At 40.3% G+C, this 24,725-nt stretch overlaps 1 protein-coding gene and 2 long non-coding RNA genes across 8 annotated transcripts in view; 1 reads left to right on the top strand and 2 right to left on the bottom strand.

Annotated features, from left to right (window-relative positions):
• Window positions 1-20,697, bottom strand: part of HMCN1 (hemicentin 1) — a 491,961-nt gene extending 471,264 nt beyond the window's left edge. For all 6 annotated transcript variants that reach the window (XR_014816519.1, XR_014816520.1, XM_021102640.2 and 3 more), the window contains exon 1: window positions 20,053-20,697. Coding sequence is in view for 3 of the 6 variants with exons in the window: in XM_021102638.2 (XP_020958297.2) it covers window positions 20,053-20,323 (271 nt within the window). In the remaining 3 variants the exon portion in view is untranslated. The remainder of the gene's footprint in view (window positions 1-20,052) is intronic.
• Window positions 1,910-6,438, top strand: LOC146400193 (uncharacterized). Its single transcript, XR_014816527.1, has 2 exons — window positions 1,910-2,144; window positions 4,966-6,438. It is a non-coding gene; the product is annotated as an uncharacterized LOC146400193 (long non-coding RNA).
• A 1,325-nt stretch (window positions 20,698-22,022) lies between the features above and the next one.
• LOC146400192 (uncharacterized) lies at window positions 22,023-23,717 on the bottom strand. The gene is made up of 2 exons (XR_014816518.1): window positions 23,579-23,717; window positions 22,023-22,854 (listed from the first exon to the last, which is right to left on the bottom strand). It is a non-coding gene; the product is annotated as an uncharacterized LOC146400192 (long non-coding RNA).
• Between the last annotated feature and the right edge of the window lie 1,008 nt (window positions 23,718-24,725).

Raw genomic sequence — 24,725 nt, 5'->3', positions numbered from 1 at the left:
ACATGAAAAAATGCTCAACATCCCTGATTATTAGAGAAATGCAAATCAAAACTACCATGAGATACCAACTCACACCAGTCAGAATGGCCATCATTAATAAGTCCACAAATAACAAATGCTGGAGGGGGTGTGGAGAAAAGGGAACCCTCCTGCACTGTTGGTGGGAATGCAAGCTGGTACAGCCACTATGGAGAACAGTATGGAGGTACCTTAGAAAACTATATATAGAACTACCATATGACCCAGCAATCCCACTTGGGCATATATCCGGACAAAACTTTCCTTGGAAAAGACACATGCACCTGCATGTTCATTGTAGCACTATTCACAAGAGCCAAGACATGGAAACAACCCAAATGTCCATCGACAAATGATTGGATTAGGAAGATGTGGTATATATACACAATGGAATACTACTCAGCCATAAAAAGAACAAAATAATGCCATTTGCATCAATATGGATGGAACTAGAGACTCTCATACTGAGTGAAGTAAGTGAGAAAGAGAAAGACAAATACCATATAATATCACTTATATCTGGAGTCTAATATATGGCACAAACAAACCTTTCCACAGAAAAGAAAATCATGGACTTAGAGAATAGGTTGTCAAGGGGAAGGCGGAGGGAGTGGTTTGGATTGGGAGCTTGGAGTTAATAGATGCAGACGAATGCCTTGGGAATGGATTATCAATGAGATCCTGCTGTGTAGCACTGGGCACTATGTCTAGTCACTTATGATGGAGCCTGATAATGTGAGAAAAAAGAATGCATACATGTATGTGTAACTAGGTCATCATGCTGTACCATAGGAAAAAAAAAATAATGTATTGGGGAAATTAAAAAAAAAACAAACAAAAACCTGTGCCATTCTGTCTAACTCCACCAAATTCTTGTCAAGATAAATCAAATCAACTCTTGATATCTGTTATAAGGTAAAAGAGGGAAAAAAGGAATGAAGTTATCAAAGGTAAAAATTAAGTACATATAAGGTATACTTGATAGATAGCATACTGAATGACCCTTTTCCAACACTCCAGGAAAATTCCTTGAAAGAGATGAAATTTTGAAAAATACTTTAAGTACAGAAAAGAAAATGTCTGGCACACAGAGAGACATTCCATCACAGGGTGTGGCTGAGAAGAAAACTTCAAGGCAAAAGTGTGATCACCTGATCCAGGGGCTGGTGAACAAGTTCACCTAAGAAGAACCGGGAAGACCCTCGGGGAATAGGAAACAATAGAAATGAGGTTTTCTGTGTACTCCGGCAAAGGGCTTTGAAGTAGGAATAATGAGCTAAAAAGCAAAACAGACTTCACTTTGAATCTCAAAAACGGGTATGTCAGAGAGTACAATCATCTTTTTTAGAATTTTGTTCTCTACTGCTTAATGAGATAATGTATTTTCTCTTAACCTCCACTGGTTCTTTAAAAAAAGAAATATTAAGGAACAAGATCCATCTCACTTATTTATCTCTTCCCCATCACCCATCAGCCTCACGGAGCCAGCCTCTCTCAGTGTTGGCAAGAACAGGTAAGGTAGGTAATAAGTTGCCCTGAAGCATTTTCGATGGCAGAGTGACTTCCAGCCTAAGAACTTCAAGGAATTCCTCCTACCTGAGAATAAAATAATGCTTAAAGGTAAGCTCTCAGAGATTTGGTGCTAGTGGAAAAATTGCTCCAATTAGTGTGTTTGAAGTTTCCAAGGAAAGAAATCTAGAGGTATACAAATTCAAAAGATTGGAACACACACATAATTCCCAGAATTCCTAGCTCCTATATAATTTCCCCCATTTCAAAATTAAATGTTTCAATATCACCAAAAGAAAAAAAATCAAGTAAAACCTCATTAAAAGTTTTAAGAGTAAATGCTGTTAAGTATTAAATACTTTAAGAGTAAAATTCAGGGTTGTTTTTTTTTTCATTTAAATTATTTCAAGGACTTAACTAGCATCATAAATACATTACTTCGCCCAGTGAGAATCCTGTTCCTATCCAAAGAGAGGTCAGAGCTTAGAGTCCATAACACTCCCGAATGCCAACATTTTCATTAAAAATTTATAGAATAGGAGTTCCTGTCGTGGTGCAGAGAAAACGAATCTGACTGGGAAACATGAGGTTGCGGGTTCAATCCCTGGCCTTGCTCAGTAGGTTAAGGATCCGGTGTTGCTGTGAGCTGTGGTGTAGGTTGAGGACGCAGCTCAAATCTGGCATTGCTGTGGCTGTGGCGTAGGCCAGCAGCTGTAGCTGCAATTAGACCCCAAGCCTGGGAACCTCCATATGCCGTGGGTTTGGCCCTCAAAAGACAAAAAAAAAAAAAAAAATTATAGAATAAACTGATATTCTCTAGTAAAATCATTTTCTGTTTTTTGGGGTTTTTTCTTTTTTACTTTTCTAAAAAGGCAACGCTGGATCCTTAACCGAACTGAGCAAGGCCAGGGACCAAACCCGCAACTTCATGGTTCCTAGTCAGATTCGTTAACCACTGAGCCACGATGGGAACACCAAAACAGTTTTTTTAATGTTAATTACCAAATGGTCTCATCATGGGTGGAATGGTGTCCCTCAGAAATTCATAGGTTAAAGTGCTCTCCCCCAGCACCTCCAAATGTGACCTTTTTTAGAAATAAGGTTGTCTCAGATACAGTTCGTTAAGATGAGGTCATACTGAAGTAGGGTGGGCCAGTCATCCAATGACTGGTGTCCTAACAGGGAAAACTGACACAGCACACAGGGAGACCACCTGTGAACATGAAGACAGACAGTGATGCATCTATGAGCCAAGAATACACCAAGGATTGCCAGCCAAGCATGAGAAGCTAGAAGAGAGGCATGAAACAGACTCTCCCAGCCCTCACAGAAGGAAACGGCCCTGCCAACATCTTGATTTCAGACTTCTGGCCTCCAGAACTGTGAGACAATAAATTTCTGTTGTTTAAAGCCACCCCGCTTGTGGTCCTTTGTTCCGCAGCTCTCACAAACTAGCATGATGTTCCCTTCACCATGCCCTCCTGGGCACATCTCAATTTCACACATTTCTCAAAATGAAAATAAGGCGGCAAAAAATAACGTATAGAAAGCAATTCTCCTTCTAGAAAGTTTCTACATAACATGAGAGTTCATGTAAGGCTCATTGCCTCCGATGTAAACATCCACCACTTAAGAGTTTTTATGAGCCATATGTTGTATCTAGTTCAGTGTCTGGTCCAGAGTAATGAGAAAAGTAAAATGGTAGCTGTTATTACTAGAAAAAAAAAAATGATGCTTCCAAGCCTGTGTCACTATGACATCTGAGCTGAAGGGTCTCCTCAGGAGTCCCTGCCATCCATGCCGTCTGCAACAGCTGACTTCATGAGGCTCCAACTCTCCCAGGGCCTGGATCATTGGCTTCTTAAATTCATATCCAAGCCTCAGACATTGCAACTAGCCTATCCTGCCCTGCAGTACCTCACCATCATCTGTGGCCACTGTCCCAAACGCAGCCAATTCCTCTTCCCTCTTCCCCTCATCCTGTTTCCTCTCTCCCAACCCATTCATCACTACCCTATACCCTCACAAGTCCTATGGGCGTCCAAAACCATCTTCCCACAGGAACGCTTCGGGTCCCACTTTAGCTGAAACTGCGTACTCCACTGACAGCACCACCTCCCCTGCAGCCCTCCCAAGTGGAGTGTGCTCATTCTCCAACACCCAGATACACCAGGGCCAGAAGGAAGGTCATCATTTTAGCCACGCCCAGTCTACCATCTCTCCACATTCAGAGAAAACACCTGCCATTTTGAGGTGTATGCCACCTATGACACTCTCTAACCCTCCTTCAATATTTTCAGCTGCCACCTAAAGACTTCTCAACAATTCCTATTAAATAAAACTGAATTCAAAAAGGATACATGCACACCTATGTTCATTGCAGCACTATTCACAATAGCCACAACATGGAAACAACCTAAATGTCCATCAACTGAGGAATGGGTTAAGAACATGTGGTGCATATATACAATGGAATACTACTCAGCCATTAAAAAAATAATAACACCATTGCCAACAACGTGCACACAACTAGGGATTATCATATTAAATGAAATAACTTTGAAAGAGAAAGACAAATACCATATGATATCACTTATATGTGGAATGATACAAATGGATCTATCTACAAAATGGAAACAGACACACAGACATAGAGAACAGGCTTGGGGTTGCTAAGTGATAGGGGGTTAGGAGTAGGATGAACTGGGAGTTTGGGGTTCACAGATGCAAACTATTATATTGAGAATGGATATGCAATGAGAAACAGACTCAAAGACATAGAGAACAGACCTGTGGTTGCTAAGTGGTAGGGGGTTAGGAGCAGGATGGATTGGGAGTTTGGGGTTCATGTAGATGCAAACTATTATATTTAGAATGGATAAGCAATTAGGTCCTACTATATAGCACAGGGAGCCATATCCAATCTCTTGGGACAGACCAAGATAATGTGACAAAAAAAAAATGTATATATATGTATGACTGGGTCACTTTGCTGTACAGCAGAAAATGGCACAGCATTGTAAATCGACTCTATTTTAACTTGAAAACAACTGATGCCTGACTCACTGTCTTCCCCACCATTTTAAGTTCTGTTATTATCTGGGTTACTTTAACATCCAGATCCAAAAGAGCAGACTCACGTTGCTGCTTGATCTCAATCCCACAATTTTCATTCTAGTTTAACTTCCTTTTCTACCCAAGCTGAATCCTACAGTCAATCACTCTGGCCATTCTTACCAATTAATTCTGAATTCCTTGTTATAGTGTCATTCACACACAAAATCTCAACTCATTTCAGTCTAATACATCCAGGTTTGACTCTATGGCCACTTGAACCTCCCTCATCAATATTCTTCTGGGAGTTCCCATTGTGCCTCGGTGGTAACAAATCCAACTAGTGTCCATGAGGATGTGGGTTTGATCCCTGGCCTCACTCAGTGGGTTAAGGATCTGGCATTACCATGAGGTGTGGTGTAGGTCACAGACACGGCTTGGATCCTGAGTTGCTGTGGCTGTGATGTAGGCTAGCAGCTGCAGCTCTGATTCAACCCCTAGCCTGTGAACTTCCATATGTTGCATGTGTGGCACTAAACAAACAAATATATACATACACACACACACACACACACACACACACACACACACATATATATATTCTTCAGAACCATATCCTATTTCTTTATCCACACCTCTCAATGAAATCCCAGTCTTAGATCAAACAAGCGATCAATTTCAGCAAATAAGCCCATGTGAACTACTGGAGAAAATCACACAGGCAAGCAATACTCAAGCATTACAAATTCATCTGAACCACAATTCACCTAGGAAACTGCCTATGTGTCCATAGGCAACTTCTACCTCCAACACGTCACCATTTTTCTAAAATCCCTTACTTAAGTCTTCTGCCACTGCGTCCTCTGCATCAAATGACTCTCCTTTCTGTTTCTATGAGACAAAAAGAGTCCATCGGACAGGAAGTCACTCAACATCCTTCATCCTCACTGTCTTGTCCATGACCGTACCCGTCAATGGTCTGTTCGCTCCTACCACACTCAACCAAAGGTCTTCTGCCAACTACCAATCCTTCCACTTTGCATCTTGTCTCCAGGTGCTTCCTCAGAGTCCTGGTTTTATAAATTATCTGTTCTCTTTGGCATATTTTGTCTCTTCTAGTCTATTGACTCTCTTCCATCAGTATTTAAATATCCTCTCTCCCACCTTAAAAAATGTGCTTTAATCCCCAAAACTAAAGTTTATGGAGAATTTACTGTGTGAAAGGCATGTGTTAAGTTTTGGACATCTAGTATTATAATCCTCACATTGTTATCCCCATTTACTGAAATGGAATCATAAAGAACTAAAGATCATACAATAAGTAATGGTGGAGCCCGTCTTCCAATCTAGAGCCTATGGTTTAAACCAGAGAGTTATGTTTCATGATGAACATACCGCATTCAACAGCTCCATTTTGCTACCCATCATTTCTGCCCACAGAACAGATGGTTTCATTCCACAACTCCAATGAAATTGTCTATTTTATTTCAGCTTTTTGGTTTACACTTTATTTTCAATCATCTTATAAATGGACAAAGTTGCCAACTTCTTCTGCTTAAAACTAAAAACTTAAGATTTCCAAACACGGCTCTTTCCTTTCCTTCCTATTTTACCTGAGACTCTCCTTTCCAGAATCCTTTACGAACTGCCCCTTTTCACCCTATTTTAAATGTTTATATTCACCACAGTTTAGCCTGTCTTCCTCTCTCCGCAGTCTACATTCTCTTTAGATAATCTCCTTTATTCCGATGGCTTCAGCTGTCATCTACACAAGCTTCAAGTGGACAGAAAAGTCACTTGGCACTGTTCACTCTAACACTAACAGCTGGAAATACCGAGGAGTGATACCTGGAGACGGACAGGCCACCCAAACAGATCCACACCAGGAGACACTTACTTTGATAAATTCACCATTAATTAAGGTCTGGCTCTCAGACTTGCAAATTCAAAAACTTTGACTGGACACTGTCAGAATATTTTAAACAGTAGAGACAGATGTATACAACTGGTGTGCCAAAACATGAGTTACCAACGAGGAATATAACTGTCTGGTGAATCTGATGTATACGCCAGTCTGACCAGAGCATTCTCTCCCTATAAGGAAAGTCCATGAGGTTAAATTATTAGGAGGCTGTTTGGTGAGCAGGGAACCAAAACAAGGAGGGTTAATAGTATGATCCAAATATGTAATGACATCATCACATATTTACAAGAATAAACAGTCTATCACCACAGTTGGAATGTTGCTTATAGTGGACCGGGTAGTTAAGTGTAGAAGGAAATAACATGCTGAACCCCAGACAGAACTTGGCAAAAAGAATCTAATTTAAAAACAGGCAGAGGCTCTGAAGAGACATCTTTCCAAAGAAGACATACAGACGGTCAACAGGTAAATGCAAAGTAATCAACATTGTTAACCATCAGGAAATGCAAATCAAAACCACTATGAGATATCACTTCACATCTGTCAGAATGGCTATTACCCAAAAGACAAGATCTAAATAGTGCTGGAGAGGATGTGAAGAAAAAGGATCTTGTGTGCACTGTTGGTGGGAATATAAATTGATTCAGTTACTATGGAAAACAATATAGGGGTTCCTCAAAAATTAAAAATAGAATACAGCATCATTCAGCAAATTCACTTCAGGGTACTTATCTAAAGAAAACCAAAACACTAACTCAGAAAAATAAATGAACCTCCCTGTTCATCGCAGAATTGTTTACAATAGCCAAAATATCGAAGCAACCTAAGTATTTACTGATGGAGGCATGGATAGAGAAAATGTGGCACACACGTGCACATACATGCGTACACACACAGAAGGATAGCATTCAGCCACAAAAAGAAGGAAATCTTGCCATGTGCGACAACATGGATGGACCTTGAGTTTCTGCAAAGTTAAATAAATCAGATGGAGAAAGAACAAATGTTCTCACATGTGGAGGCTCAACAACAACAACAACAAAAACAAAACAAAACTCAGAAACAGAAAACAGGTTAGTGGTTGCCAGAGGCAGGGGATGGGGTGACCAAAATTGGTAAAGGGCGTCAAAAACTTCCAGTTACAGGGAGTTCCCATCGTGGTGCAGTGGTTAACGAATCCGACTAGGAACCATGAGGTTGTGGGTTCGGTCCCTGGCCTTGCTCAGTGGGTTAACGATCTGGCATTGCTGTGAGCTGTGGTGTAGGTTGCAGATGTGGCTCGGATCCAGCGTTGCTGTGGCTCTGGTGTAGGCCGGTGGCTACAGCTCCAATTCGACCCCTAGCCTGGGAACCTCCATATGCCGAGGGAGCGGCCCAAGAAATAGCAAAAAGACAAGAAACAAACAAACAAAATAAAAACAAAACAAAAAAAACTTCCAGTTACAAAATAAATACGTCATAGGGATGTTGGTGACTATAGTCAATACTGCATGTTTTGAAAGTTGCTAAGACAGTAAATCTTAAAGTTCTCATCATGAGAAAAAAACATTTTGTTGCATCTATGGCCACAGATCTTAACTAGACTAGTGTGATGATCGTATCATAATACAGACCAAGGTTAAATCATTCTGCTGTACACCTGAAATTAATACAATGTTATATGTCAACTACAGCATTTTCTTTTAAAAGAACTTGGTTGTACAATGTCCAAGTCTGTTCCATGATTCTTTATTTCACGGCTGACCTCCCACAGGAGGTCAAAATAGGTTGCTATTTTATTTGGGGCAGGTTAATGTATAAGGAGCTTATAATCAAGACTACTCCCCAGCAGTAATGATATCTCTTAAAGCTAACTTTACCTACCTTTTTCATCTGTTATGCTAATTTCATCTTTTAGTCTACAGAAGGCAATCCTATTTCCCTCTTCTCCATGTTCTAAGGGCCAAGTCCAGGCTTTTGGTCTTTAAGAGCTCAGAAACCCATGCGCTACATCCTCTGCTCAAGTCCCCTCAATTCCCCCACCACCACCTCTGAACTGCTAGGATGGCCTCAGATTTCACCTCTCAGCTCTTGGGACTGCCTTGCATCAATCCACCCCAGACAAAAGGATCCAAAATGAAAACCCAATCATGTCACTTTTCGCTTAGAAACCTTCCAGGTTCCCGACAGCTTTCAGGATGAAATTCAAACTTCTTCCTATTTGGATCAAACTGCTTTTCCTCCTGTATTTTCTTCCAATCACATTCTTTCAGAAAACCTTTGCTGACCCTCACCCTCTTGAAGCTGGGATCAGGCAAACTGCTCTCCCTCACACAATCCCCCATAGATTTTTTTCCACCGTAAAATGTTTTGCGGTATATAATATTGTTATTTCCCTTGTCCTTCTTCCCAAAGACTTTTTTTTTTTTTTACTCTTTTTTAGGGCTGCACCCATGGCATAGGGAACTTCCCAGGCTAAGGGTCAAATCAGAGCTGTAGCCACTGGCCTACACCGTAGCCACAGCAACGTGGGATCCGAGCCACATCTGTGACCCACACCATAGCTCATGGCATCACCAGAACACTGGTGAGCAAGGCCAGGGATCAAACCTGTGTTCTCATGAATACTAGGCAGGTTCATTACCACTGAGCCACAATGGGAACTCCGACTATTAAGCTATGCCTAATTATCTTTGAATCAAATGTATCTAACATAGTCCTTGACAAATAGGAAGAAGTCGACTATGGACTGGTGAGTAAATAAATCAATAAATCCAATGGCTTAAGGAGTTCCCACTGTGGCATACTGGGTTAAGGATCCTGCATTGTCTCTGCAGTGCTGCGGATTCAATCCCTGGCCTGGTGTTACCCATTGTGACGTAGGTCAGAGCTGTGCCTCAGATTAGATCCCAGGCCCAGGAACTTACATATGCCAAGGGTGTAGCTGAAAAAGAAAGAGAAAGAAAGAAAGAGAGAGAGAGAAAGGAAGGAAGAGGGAGAGAGAAAGAAAGGAAGAAAAAGAGGGAGAAAGAAAGAGGGGGAAAAGAGAAAGAAAGTGAGAAAGAAAGAAAAGAGATCAAGAAAAAAAGAGGAAGAAATAAAGAGGTTGATCTTCGGATTTTTTTTTTTTTTTTACGGCTGCACTTGTGGCATATGGAATTTCCTGGCCTCGGGGTCAAATGAGAGATGCAGCTGCAGGCCTACGTCACAGGCACAGTAGTGCCAGATCTGAGCATGCAGATCTGCAACACCGTTTGCAGCAACACAGAATCCTTAACCCGATAAGCAAGGCAGCAAACAGGATCCTTCACCTGCTTAACTGCATCCTCAGGTTCTTAACCCACTCAAGTACAAGAACTCCTGGATTTTTTTAATTCTCTGGCTGGTTTCCTAATTACGAAGCAGTGGCCTAGGGCTCCAGGGGATAGTGTGGCAAAAACGACATGTGTCTCAAATACTGAGTACGTCAGAGTGGTACTACATTTGAACTGGTTTGAATTGTCCTTTCTCTATAGGTTGGTTAACAGCCAAGTCATTAAGGAGGTATTTTTTTCCAACTTAATTTTTTTATTGACTATATAAATGTTTTACTATTTTTCTTAATAACTGACTCTTCAACAGTACCTATTCAATCTTTATAGACAAATGTGATTCAATAAGTAAGAGCAACGCCATAGATTCTATAGTACTTTTAAAGGACTTTCACACATACTTTTTTAATTTAACCATGACAACACCATTAAAGTGGGGAACACTAATATCATTACACCTTACACTTGACATAACATGAGCCTGTTTCTCTATTTTTCCTATTCTCTGTAGAGATGGGGAATCCTCACAGAGATTTATTGGAAAAGAAAAAAAACAAGGTTGAGAATCCCTATAGACTTGTGAGAACCACAGGGGATGTGACTGTTTACACAGTGCTCCTTAGAAATTAATTTACTTCTTGTGACATTCTTATAGCCAGTCCAATTTAAACTGGAAGATAGGCAACCTGGATACAGTATGCAGATAGCATGCAGCTGAGCCATTCCAGATTGCACAGAAATTTCCATCTACCCCCACCAGCAAATTCACCTGCTCTACAAACTTCAGTGACTACCCAAGACTCAGGCGTTATCTAGGTCACAGTGATCCTTCCATTTCATATTCAAGCTTGAATGGGAGATAAATATCACCCAAAACGCCTAATTCGTGAGTGATCATGTTGTTTAGTTTTATTCTTCCAAATGTTACAATAAGTAAAAATTTTTAATGCAAAATCATAGGCATTAAAGACAAGATTAAAATACCCAGAGAAATCATGGGTTCTTGTTTCCAGCATTCATTCATTCATGAAACATTTCTTGAGTATCTACTGCGTCCTGGGCCTGTAAAATAAATAGAGCAGTCCAAGCCTAAGGAGCTTAAAGATAAGTAAGTACAGTTATAAAGATCACTGAGAATGGTTGTTGTTTGTTTGACTAGCAAAACCAATTTCTGATTTACTATCAATCAATTAGAAGGCTGTTCCTCAGCTTAACAAGGAAAAAAAGGAAAAAAAAAAAAACAAAAACCCTTCATTGTGTAGGAATCACAGATGATTTTTAAAAACAGAAACATCCCTGGAGTTCCCGTTGTGATGCAGCAGAAATGAATCTGACTAGGAACCACGAGGTTGCGGGTTCAATCCCTGGCCTCACTCAGTGGGTTAAGGATCCGGTGTTGCCCTGAGCTGTGGTGTAGGTCGCAGATGTAGCTCAGATCCCGAGTTGCTGTGGCTGGGGCATAGGCTGGCAGCAACACCTACAATAAGACCCTAGCCTGGGAACCTCCATATGCCACGGTGCAGCCCTGAAAAAAGACAAAAAAAAGAAAAAAAAGAAAAAAAAGAAACATCCCTAACATGTTTAACATATGATATATCAAAATTGAGTCCCTGAACTTTGAAAGTTTTCATTGTGCACAGCAAAACGTCTCTACATATCCTCAAAAACAACCAGTGACGTGGCATCTACTCTCTTGGGATAAAATAGTCTATCTTCCTAGGAAACACAGTTATCACTGTCTAACCAAAATCTCCCACTCTTCAAGTTCTGTTCATTTCCTTTGGTTAGACTTCTCTTGGACCTAAAAGAGAATCCTCTTCCTCATGAAAATCCTTCTTCCTGTAGGATGTCCAGGAGGCCAAGGGAGACTGATAGCGTCTTGGCTCCTTTTCTATATATACTGAAACTGAAAACATTCAATTTGAAGTTGAGCTCATGTAAATTTGTATAGGTTTTCAAGGACTGAATGTGCAATACTTTCCTTGTAAAAATTTTCTGTTCTATTGCTCAGAAAAATTCTCTAAAAGAATATTTTCATAAAAGAAGGCCTGGAGTGTTGTTGTTGCTTTTAAAAAAAACAAAAAAACAAAACCACGATGTAGTCCTGAAGAACCAAAGTCATTTAGGGCTCATAGGTTTTATTATCATGAAACTCATAAGCAGAGAGACATGTAATGCTGACATTTCTCCCAATGAGTCAAGTCCTTGCCATTCTGAGTCTCTTTTCAGTCTTTTATCTTTCACTATATTATGATTAAAACCATGGACTTTGGTAATAATCTACCAATATGACAAAAACAAGGAAGGAATCACAAATCTGTTCCAAATTGGACGTTCTTTCTCCTACGTTGCATTCACATTTTGCAAAATACTAGTTGAATCATTTATTGAATTTAATTTTAGCTTCATAAACAAAACAACCTTCCCAGTAGTTGGAAACAGCAATGTAATTCCAAGGATTTCCAATTCCTCTTCTCCCATTTTCTTTTAAGTTCTCTCCAAACAGGCTTTTACTCCCATCATTTCTTGTTGAGACATCAATGACTTCCACATTGTTAAATAGTTTAGACAATTCTCAGTCTTCTTCTTAACTAACAGATTAGTATTTCTTCCTTGAAAAGCTTTCTTCTCTTGACTTCTAGTACAATTTACTCTTCTCTCTCTCTGTCTTAAATTTCTCGGGCTGCTTTGTTCTTTTATCCTCATCCCTGACTGCTAAACGCTGGAATATTCCAAGGCTCGGTCCTCAGACTTTTATTATTCTTCATTTAATCAGTCCCTTAGTAGTGCCAGCTAACCTCACTGCCCTGATTACCATATTATGTGTGACTCTAGATCCCAAGTTTCTACCTCTGACCCAGACCTCTACTCTTAAGCTCAATTTTCATATATCCAAGTGCCTTTGTAATACCTTCACTTGCATAACAAAGGCAACTCAAACATACACAAAAACAAAAGCCTCAGATTCCAACTCTTTCTCACACCTGCTCTGTGTTCATTCTTTTCCATCTCAGCAATGGCCATGCTATGCTTCCACTCACTCGAGCCAAATCCTCTGACTCTGTCTAGTCTTCTGTCATATTTCTCACATATCACATCCAGTCCATCATTAAATCCTTTTGGTTTCATCTCCAAAATATACACAGAACCCAACTATTTTCCAAAACTGCTATAGCTACCAACTTCACCCGAGATACCATCCTCTTCTGCCTGAATGAGGCAATAATGTCTGATCCCCCCCCATGCCCATGTCTACCCTTGCTCCACTTTAGTCTGTTCTCAAACAACCGAATGATTATGTGCTGATCTAGATGGCAGAGTAGGAAGATCCTGACTTCACCTTATCCCAGAGATATATCAAAACTACAAACATATATGAAAGCGATCTCTGAGAACAAGCTGAAGACTAGTAGAAGAGATTTTCTACAACTAAGGATAAAAAGAAAAGGCCACATTGAGACAGGGGTGGTGCAGAGACACAGTCTAATAAGAACCCATGCTCCCAACAAGCAGGAGAGAGAGCACAATCATGAATGTTCCCCTGAGGAGTTAGGGCTCCAAGTCCCCATTGGGCTCCCCACCCCAGGGGACCTGTACCAGGAAGATGAGCTCCCATAACGTCTGGCTTTGAAGTCCAGTGGGGCTTATCTTCCAGAGAGTTAGAAGACTATAGGAAACTGTGATTCTGCTCTTGAAGGGCTTGTGCACAAACTCACCCCCTCTGAATCCCAATAGAGAGGCAGTAGCTTGAAAACGGGCTGGGTCACAGGAGAGGAGATTCATTGACTAATTTTAGGGCAGGTGCCAAAGGGCAGGAATCTGGTGGAACTTTCTCTGGGGGTGGAAGCATTGGAGGTGCCATTTTTTTACTTTCCATCCATCTAGCTGGCCTGGCACAGGTGGGCACCATTTTGGTCACTCTCCATCAACCTACAAGCCCTACTCTGGCATTTCTCTGTGGATCTTCCCTGCCCAACCAACTCCCTTACTGACTCTTACAAAGCAGATCCTACTCAAGGGGCCAGCCCTACCCACCAACCCGCTCATGACCAGACCTCAGAGACAGCCAGCTAGGGAACAGCCCTGTTTACCAGGGCATCCATGGTAATCACAGCAGAGCCATAGAGCTGGCTGGGCTACAAGTCAGCCCAACCCAACAGCGTGCCCACAGCAATCTCAGCCCACCCACAACAGGAGAGTGCATGCAGCCCACACAAGGGATACCCTTGGAGCACCTGGCTCTTAGATAAGGGGGGATTGTACCACTAAGCCCCACAAGATACCTTTAATATAAGACCACTCTTTCAAGACCAGGAGACACAGCTGATATACCTCATATATAGAAAAAAACACAAAGAGTTAGGCAAAAGGAGGAGACAAAGAAATACCTTCCAAACAAAAGAACAAGATTAAAGTCTCAGGAAAAGAAAGAAACAAAAAGAGATAAGCAATTTACCAGATAAATAGTTAAAAGTAATTGTCATAAATAAGCTTAATGAACTCAGAAGAAGAATGGATGAATTCAGCAAGCATCAACAAAGAGACAGGAAAAAAAAGAACTGATCAGAAATGAAGAACAAATGAAATGAAAAATGCACTAAAGAGAATCAACAGTAGAATGGAAAATGCAGAGGACAAATCAATGACCTGGAAGACAGGCTAGCGGAAGTCACCCAATCATAATAGCAATAAGAAAAGGAATAACAACAATAAAAAAGACAGTTTAAGGATACCTCTGAGACAATATCAGCATACTAACATTTGTATATAAGAGTTCCAGAAGGAGAAGGAGAGAGAAAGAACATAAAACCTATTTGAAGAAATAATGGCTAAAAATTTCTTTAATCTGGCAAAAGAAACTGACATCTAAGTCCAGGAAGCAGAGAAAGTCCCAAATAGGATGAACCCAAAGAGACCCACACAAAGACATATTACAATTAAAATATCAAAAATTACAAAGAGAATCTTAAAAACAGCAAGAGAAAAACACCTAGTTATATATAAGGGAACCCTCATAAGATGATCAGCTGATTTTCAGCAGAATCTATACAGGCCAGAAGAGACTGGCATAAAATATTCAAGGGCTAAAAGCTAAAGCCTACAACCAAGAATACTCGACTGAGCAAGGTTAATTTTCATAACTGAAGGAGAGATAAAGAGTTTCCCAGAAAAGCTAAAGCTAAGGAGTTCACTACCACTGAACCGGCCTTACAAAAAATATTAAAAGGACTTCTTTAAATGGAAAAGGCCATGACCAAACAAAACAAGAAAAAACAAGTCATGAAAGAAAAAAAAAATCTCACTAGTAAAGGCAAACATATAGTAAAGGTAGAGAGGTAGTGGTTCAAATACCTGTAAAGGCAGCAAGAAAATTAAAAGACAAAAGTAGTAAAATCACTGGCATCTAAAATAATCAGTTAAGCAACAAACAAAACAAAAAATGTAGATATGCCATCAAAAGTAGAACGTGCTGGGGCCAGGGGAATAAAAACCTAGTGGTTTTAGACCATACTTGAACTTAAATAACCAACAGCCTTCTCTACACAAAGGTTGTCATATATGAACCTCATGGGAACCACAAATACAGAACCTTTAACAGATACACAAAAATTAGAGAGAAAGGAATACAAACACAACACTAAAAAAGTCATCAGGCGTTCCCTTACAGCAAAGCAGGTTAAGGATCTGGTGTTGCTTGGGTCGCTGCTGTGGTGATCCCTGTTTGATCCCTGACCCAGGAACATCCACATACCTCGGGCATGCCCCCCCCCCCCAAAAAAAGGCATCAAATCACAAGGGAAGAAAACAATAGAAGAAGAAAGAAACAGAGGAGACTACAAAAACAACCAGAAAACAATTAACTTTTAAGTGGCAATAAGTACAACCTACAAATAAGATTCTAAAAGGAAACAGGCTAAATGCTCTAATCAAAACACATAGGGTGGCTGAATGGATTAAAACAAAAACAAAACCTGTATATACACACTGCCCACAAGATACTTTAGCTCAAAAAACACATACACAGACTGGAAGTGAAGGGATGAAAAAAGATATTCCATGCGTAAAGAAACAAAAGAATGGCTGGAGTAGAAATACACATGACAAAATAAGCTTTAAAACAAAGACTATACAGGAGACAAAAAAAAGTGTTACATAATGACAAAGGGATCAATCCAATAAAAGGACATAATACTTGTAGTAGTCACCCAACATAGAAACATCTAAATACATAAAGTATTAACAGACACAAAGGGAAAAATGGACAGTAATACAATAATAGCAGGGGACTGAAACATACCACTTGTATCAATGAAGAGATCATCCAGACAGACAAGTCAGTAAGAAAAAGTTGGCCTTAAATGACACGTTAGACCAGATGGACTTAACAGACTACAGAGAACATCCCATGTCCAAACAACAGGATACAAATTCTTTTCAAGTACACAGGGAACATTCTCCAGAGGTCAGGGGGTGGCACTGAAAGTTCCAACCCTCTAATCACCGGGTTGAGTCTCCTGGCAACGAGCTCCTTCTTCAGTGGGGTCCAAAGTCACCTCATTAACATAACAGAAGATACCTTTATGGTTCTCATCACTTTGAAAATTTCAAGGGTTTTAAGAAAAGGTGACAAAGACCAAATATTTACTTCTTCTTATAAACCACGATATCACATATGTGCACATTGAAACTTGTACATAAATGTTTATAGAAGCATTATTCATAATAGCCAAAAAGTGGAAACAACCCAAATATCCACTGCAGATTAAAAGATAAAATGTCTATCATGTAACAAGCGGAATATTATTTGACTGTAAAAATGAGTAAAGTACTAATACATGTACAACATGGATGAACCTTAAAAACATTACGCTAAGGTAAAAAGAAGCCAGTCACAAAAAAGACCATATATCATATGAGTCCATTCGTATGAAAATCCAAAATAGGAAAATCCACAAAGCATTAATCAGGAGCTGCTTAGGGCTGAGAGGAAGTTGATATGAATGTTAAAGGACCAAAAAAATAAATAAAATTTTTTAAAAATTAAAATTAAAAAAAGAAGGGTAAGAGACATAACTAAAACATTTCTCTTTAAAGTGAGAGAAATGGTGGAGTTCCCGCGTGGCGCAGTGGTTAAGGAATCCGACTAGGAACCATGAGGTTGCAGGTTCGATCCCCAGCCTGGCTCAGTGGGTTAAGGATCCGGCGTTGCCATGAGCTGTGGTGTAGGTTGCAGACGCGACTCAGATCCCACATTGCTGTGACTCTGGTGTAGGCTGGCGGCGACAGCTCTGATTAGACCCCTAGCCTGGGAACCTCCACATGCCACAGGAGCGGCCCTAGAAAAGGCAAAAAGACAATAAATAAATAAATAAAGTGAGAAAAATGTTCCCAATTTGACTAAGATGCAGGTTGCACACCTCTCTGAATATATAATAAACCACAGAATTGTAGATTTTAAGAGAATGATTGTATGGATAAAGGAATTAGATCTCAGGAAAACTTAAATGTCAATACATTAAATGTGATTATGGAAGTGGAAAAATCCATCATAAGTAGAGTTCGCATCACAAGGTTGCCTTGACTTGCCATGACCGTGGTCCTCTCTGGTACTTACTCCTGCCACGGGTGTGTTGTGGGTCCTCCAACGCCAGCTTCCTACATGCACATTTTCCGAATGATTTTATCATCTCCTTCTCAACTTCTCAAGAGATTCATTTCTCTTGAATTTCTATATTTTCCATGTATATCAATTTTACCTCCCCCTAAAAAACACACATCTTGCCCCAAACTATAATGCAGAGATCCAAAGCAATGATCTGCAAAGGCCTGAAGGTCTTTGTTAAATGCCTTGAGACTATGTCCCAGAACTTACCCATTATTTCATCTAGCTAAATGCAACAGCAGACAGATGTCAAAGGACTTCGAAAATCTCTAAGTCCTCAAGGTTATTCATAGAATCATTATATTAAATTACACACACCATTTCTTGGCCTGTCAGTTGTATCACCCAAATTTACAAAGAGGTGTCAGGGACTGTGAAAAAATACCACATGTAAAACAGTCCGTTGTAAAACATTACAGTTAGAAATGACCTTAGAGATGTTCAAATCCAATTCTGTCCTTTTCGAGTTGAGGAAACAGACACAAAAAGCCAGAGAGACTTTTCTGATGTCACCGAGTAAGACAGCCAACCCTCATGCAAGGCCCTTTCTTTCCACTGGTGATTGCAAGCTGATAACCAACCAGAGAAGTAGAAGAGAAACAAAAACTCTTAATGATGGCACACATACACAAACAGAAAATGGCAAACATAATATTACAATTGATTACAGTGAGTTAGTAAACTAAAGGTTATTAGTATGTTTTCATTTCGATTTCCCTCTATCGTCAAAAATACTTTAGCCTTAGACAAACACTTGGCCACTTCCCTCTGCTTTGAATCTCATGGAATTAGGATTAATAATTTTGCTGAATTATACCTACAATTAACTTTATGGAGCCAATTTAAATTAACTATTTTCTCATATTATTTCATTCAAAATAGCTATAATTTATTAGTCATATGTTATTAGCATATCAACTTTCCCCTACTTTGAATCATGATTGCTAAAGTAGGAGAAAGTCAACTACGACAAAATTTTCCCATTCGGTAATAATTGGAAGGCAGCACACCACAATACAATTTATTCCAATAATTTTTCATATCATATCAAACGATCATGATGATCTGGTTTCCATTTATGACCTGCGGCAAATTTTGTGTTCTGTTTACAGCAACATCATCTCACAAGAGTTTTTTGGAGGAAAGCACATTGAAATGTTAGAGAACACAAGTTTTATTTTATTTTTCAGCCAATTTGAGATTCATCCCTATAGGAGAAACATATTTAGTCTATTCCAAAATAACAAAAGAATTGAATTGCATCACAACTGGCATTTTGACATTTAATAAATTAAAACATTGTTAACACATGATGTATCTCACTAAGGCAGCTAACACAATAAACGTTCATTCAATTCTTCATTTGAATATGAACCTTTCACGTTTAATCAATGTAGAAATTACTAAAATATATGTATATCCCAGAAGAATAGGATAGGTTATTGTTTTCATCATCTGAAGAATAACGGCAACCAAACCCCCCGAGTTCTGTTTCCCTCTAAATTCCTCCCCCTGCCAAATGTTTTAATAGAGGAAACCTGCCATTCTTAACGCCTAGCAATAATCTGAACTCATACATGTTTGTCAAATGCGCAAGGAAAGAATGTGAGGTTCTAAACATCAAGCTTTCGTTGTGAAGAGGTGGTGTCGTCTTCCACTGAAGAGAGGGAATTTCAATAAAAATGTAGACCAGTGGGGGAGGGCTTTTAAGAAACCACTGCTTTATTTCTTCAACTCAGCAGCGGCTTGTGCTAATGAAACTCAGGTGGATGCTAGACAGCCAGCCCCAGGGCTGGCTCTGCAAAGCAACCCTCAGCAATGACAATGAGGGCTCCTATGAGCCTCACAGAAAGGTGCCACTTTAAAGAGAAACTGAAAAAAGCAAAGAGGATCAAATTACAGTGGCGCAACTGAAACCCATGGCTTTAGGGCAAAAAATAAAGCAATTCTGCTTCAACTACCTTTAAAAACACCAACATACCAAATTACATGCATTTCTACTGGATGAGACCTAGACAAAACATTTACCACCATCTGGGGACCTAACTAATGATGATCAGGTGCAAAGATGAATAGATTCAATTAAGAAATGAATGGCTTCTCTCTTATTTTCATCTCTTCAGTGCACTAGTAATCACTTACAAGCTTCCTTGTGTCTCAAATAACAGGTTTTCCTCCCCCATCCTTGAGTTATCTTGAGCATGCTCTTAACCTGGATGTTAAGCTCTTACCAAAGTACTGTAGCTAAATACCCATGTGCCAATTCACCTTCTTAATTAAACATTCTTTAGTTCTAACAAAAACAACTTAAGTCAATCAACTCTGATTTTGATATCTTTCTTCTGGTTCTGGTTTTCAGAATTCCACCTTTCTAGGTTTGGGTACCACTGTGCCAGCCTTCTAAACAAACCATCTCCATGGCTCAGACTTGAAAACGTTATCAGAGCAAACCCAGATGCAGGCGAGCAATTCTTTGTTACAACTGTATTCGGCTACACATTTTTTTTAATGGTTTTGAAACGTCCCGACACAATTTCATAGCATAAGAAATAATGTCATCATAAAGAATAACAAGGAATAAATATTTCCCTTACCTGGATCATGGAAAGGCACCAAAGCAAAGTTGAAAAGAGGTCTCTTAGGTCTTTTCAAAGACGTCTCCAAAATTTTAGAAGCCCCCTCGATAACCTGAACTAAATCGTCATACATGGAACCAGTCACATCAAACACAAAAGCTAAGGTAGAGGCCCCCTCGGGAATCTCCTCAGCCCTAATCTCTGACTGGAGGCTTGCATCTTCAGCTAGGGAAGAAGGATAAAGAAGAGCGAACAGGAATACTGTGTGGACAATGTCCCAGGAAATCATTTTGTCTTTTCTTTTTTTTCCCCCCCTTGAGCGCCTAAGCACTGTGCTGATCCTTTCTCAACAACAGGCAGCGGGTTTCCTCTCGGGGTAATTCATTCCACTCCCGAAATCTCTTTGAACTCGCAAAAAAAGTTAGGGGCTGAGAATCAGATGGGGACGAACACTCAACCCGAATGCCTGCAGGGGCCGGGCGGGCTGAGATGAGACGGCTTTTGTCCGGACGCAACTTCCTCCGGGACGGCCGAGTGCCCGCAGCCCGGGCGGCGTGTGGCTGAGTGCAGACGGCGCGCCGGCCCATGCCCTGGGGGCTGCTCCGAGCCAGCGGCGCCGCGCCTAGTCGGCTGCCCTCGCTCCGCCGCCGCGCTGCTCTCCGCGGGGCCAGGGGCTGCTGCTCCCAACTTTCCACTGCGCGCCGCCCGCCCGCGAGCGGGGAGGGGAGGGGAAGCCGGGCCTGGCCTCGCCTCCTGATTGGCCAGTAGAGGCCCCCCCTCCTATGAGGGCACGCACCCCGCCCCCAGCCCCCAGCAGGGGCGACTTTTCTCGGGTCTATTCTGCACTAGGAAAGCACTCCCGCAGTCCTCTCCGCTCCCACCCGCACTGCTCCTCACCTCCAAAACCCCAGGGTAAACAATGCCTTTCAAGAAAGTGTGGCAAAGACCCGAACCAAGAGACACCATGCTAACCAACACAAAGGGAGTTGTACTTTTCTGTGATGTACAACACAGCTTCATAATTCCCCCCCAAGAAGCCAAGACCGGCCAAGCCTCCAGTCCTCAGCCTTGCAGCTCAGCCCAGCCGGGAGGGGGAGCTGGAAAGTTCTCCCCGCTGGGCTGCAGCCACATTGTCACTCTTTGATCTCCTGGGGACCCTTGGAGCTGTGGGGAAGGGAGGGAGGAAAGGGAAAGAGCTGTTGAGGGAATGAGAGAGAGAGACAGCTGGACCTGGGGAGTTGCTGATTGTAGTTAAGAAAGATGGTAGAAGGGAAAGCAGCTGGATGAGAATGCAGGATGGAAGCTCGGGTGAAAAAAAAAAACAAAAAACAAAAACGGACGAGGAAGGAGAGAGGGAAGTGGGGGGAAGAGAAATCCAATTAAAGAGAAAAGTTAAGGTTTTTAAATTTTCACTATCAAGATTCATTTTTGGGAGTTCCCGTCGTGGCGCAGTGGTTAACGAATCCGACTAGGAACCATGAGGTTGCGGGTTCGGTCCCTGCCCTTGCTCAGTGGGTTGACGATCCGGCGTTGCCATGAGCTGTGGTGTAGGTTGCAGACGCGGCTCGGATCCCTCGTTGCTGTGGCTCTGGCGTAGGCCGGTGGCTATAGCTCCGATTCAACCCCTGGCCTGGGAACCTCCATATGCCGCGGGAGCGGCCCAAGAAATAGCAACAATAACAACAACAAAAAAAGACAAAAGACAAAAAAAAAAAAAAAAAAAGATTCATTTTTGCTGAGCAGTTTGAATCCTCCCCTCAGCATAAGGCAGAATAATATCATTTCACATTTCCTCCCTTAGAACACCCATGTTGTCAAGTCTCAAAGATTCATTAAAAAGGTGTTCCCCTCAATGGCATTTTCTTGCTGATAAGTAAGGAAACCTCGCCCTGGAAAACATTACAAAGTAATTCCGTGTTGCAATTATTATATACATTATGGTACTAATAACAGAGATAGGAAGGCGGACAAAGAAAGTCAACCATAGCTGAAGATTCTTTGCCTCTTTTTAATACGAACGTATTTACATCCTGCAAAAGGAGCTGTTGTCTGGATCCTGGCATTCAAAGAGGGTCCAGCAGGCATCTTGATCTGAGTTGGAATGTGTGTTAGACCACCCATCGAACACGGAGGCAGCCTGAGGAAGAGCCAGCTCCCTTGAGCCTTTTATAATCTGCAACTGTCTTCTCTTTCAGACCCAGGGACTCTGGAACCTGAGTTTATGATACCTATAAGTCATGTCAGTTAAAGGAAGCAGACAGGCCATTTGGGCTGAGTGGGAATCTGAGAGGAAAGGGGGAATGTATTTCCTTTCCAAGTAGTATTTAGAAAGTGCTATTTGAGTAGCCTCCTCCTTTGTTTATTTAAAAGGGATTGCATTCTAAATCCTAGAGATTTTACTGAGACCTGAGCTGTTCCAGGTGTTCAAGGAAGGTGATAGAGCCTGGTGATTAAGAGTTCTGGAACAGAAGACCTGGGTTCAAAGCCCAGCTGTGACACTTAATCACTGTATCCTCAAGGTACCTACTTCTTCATGTCTTCATTGATTCAGCAGTACATGGAAATAATGATAATACCTATGTAATAAAGATTAAATTATCTATCTTGGTAATTGTCCCATGTGCACTTGAAAAGAATGTTGTTGGGAAGAATGCTCCATAAATATCAGTTAGGTCAAGTTGGATAGTGTTGCTCAAATCTTCCAAATCTTACTGATTTTTGCCTTCTTGTTCTATCAGTTATTGAGATCACTGACTATAACTGTGGATTTGGCCATTTTCTTGCAGTTCTATGAGGTTTTGCTTCATGAATTCCGAAGCCCTGTAATTAGATGTATAAACATCAAGGATTATTATGTCCACTTGATTGCCATCTTTATCATTATGAAGTTACATTCATTATCCCTGGTAATGTTATTTTCTGTAGAATATGCTTTGTCTGACATTAATACAGCCACTCCAGCTTTCTTTCAATTAGTGTTAGCGTGATATATCATTTTCCATCTTGTCAGTTTTAACCTATCTGTATCTTTATTTTAAAGTATATTTCTTGTAGGCACCATACAGTTGAGTCTTGCCTTTTTTATGCAAACAATCGCTGCCTTTTATTGGGCTATTTAGACTCTTTACAGTCAATGTAATTATGGGTATGGTTGGGTTGCAATCTGTCATCTTGCTATTTGTTTGTCTAAACTGGTTGCTTTGGGTTTTTTTTTTTTTTTTCCTGTTTTTGCCTTCTTCTGGATTTACTGGATATTTTTATTATTCTATTTTATCTCCATTGCTAGCTCATTAGCTATTACTCTCTATTTTAGTGGTTTCTATAAGGTTTATAGCATATGTCTTTATCAGTCTTCCTTCAAATAAAATGATACTGCTTCATATATAGCAAAAGAACCTGAGAATAAGATACTTCCATTACTCTACACCCAACATTTTTTTGCCATTGTTATCCATTGTATTTTACATTACTGTTTTAAACCCCATGCTGTATTAATGTTATTGTTTTTTAGAGATTTGATTAATTTAAAAATTAATAAACTTACCCGTGTAGCATTTCTGATGCTGTTCATCTCTTTGTATAAATCCAGATTTTCACCTGACGTCATTTTCCTTCTCCCTGAAGGATTTGCTCTAATATTTCCTGCAGTGTAGTTCTGCTGATGATGAATTCTTTCACTTTTGTAGGTTCAGAAAAACTTTATTTCACCTTTGTTTTTGGAAGTTTTGGGGGCCTTGTTTTTGTCTGGAGTTTGGTTTATTTCGCTGGATAGAGGAGTGTAGGTTGGCAGGTTTTTGTTTTCCTTTCAGGACTTGAAAGATGCTACTCCTTGGTCTTCTTGTTCATATTGTTTCCAGTGAGAAATCTCTATTATATTTATTTTTGTCCTTCTATATGAACCATATTTTTTTTTTCTCTTGATGCTTTTAAGAGTTTTCTTTGTACCGCTAATTTTAAGCCATTCGATTATGGTGTGCCTTGATGTGGTTCCCCTCATATTTCCTGTGCTTGGATATTGTCAAGCTTCTTGCTTATGTAAGTGTATAGTTTTCATCAAAGTTGGAAATTTTGGGCCTTTACTCCTTCAAATATATTTACCACCATTCCTTTCAGGGCCCCAATTCGCAAATATGAGGCCACTTGAAACCATTGTACAGTTTACTCCTGCTCTGTTCAGTTTTTTAAATTATTATTTTCTTTTCTCATTGTATTTTATTTTTGATAGTTTTCATAGCTGTTTCTTCTAGTTCACTAGTCCTCTCTTCTCCAATATTTCTTCTGCCACTTGTCCTATCCAGTACACTTTACATCTCAGACATTGCAGTCTTTATCCCTAGAAGTTCTAGGTGGATCTTTTTTATATCTTCTATGTCGCATTATAAGTGTATAACTATATGGAATACAGATATAGTAACTTTTTATGTCCTGACTGGTACTTCTAACATATGTATCCTTTCTACATCAGTTTCAGTTAATCAGTGTTTCTCCTTATTACAGGTTGTATTTTTCTTGCATCCTTTCAGTCCTCATATTCTTTGATTGAGTGTCAGACATTATGCATTTTACTTTTACACTGTGAATTTATACTAAATATTTTTGTATTTTTGTAAATATTCTTGAGCTTTGTTCTAGGACAAAGTAAAGTTATTTGGGAAAAGTTTGATCCTTTGGGAGTCCCTTTTAAAATTTGT

This window comes from Sus scrofa, chromosome 9 (genome assembly GCF_054392235.1).
Source record: "Sus scrofa isolate SSC_HxYL_T2T_F1_AM1 chromosome 9, Sscrofa_HxYL_maternal_Yorkshire_Landrace_v2.0, whole genome shotgun sequence".
Lineage (NCBI taxonomy): Eukaryota > Metazoa > Chordata > Mammalia > Artiodactyla > Suidae > Sus > Sus scrofa.
Note: the sequence above shows the minus strand (reverse complement) of the source record. Positions and strands in the feature narration are given on the sequence as shown.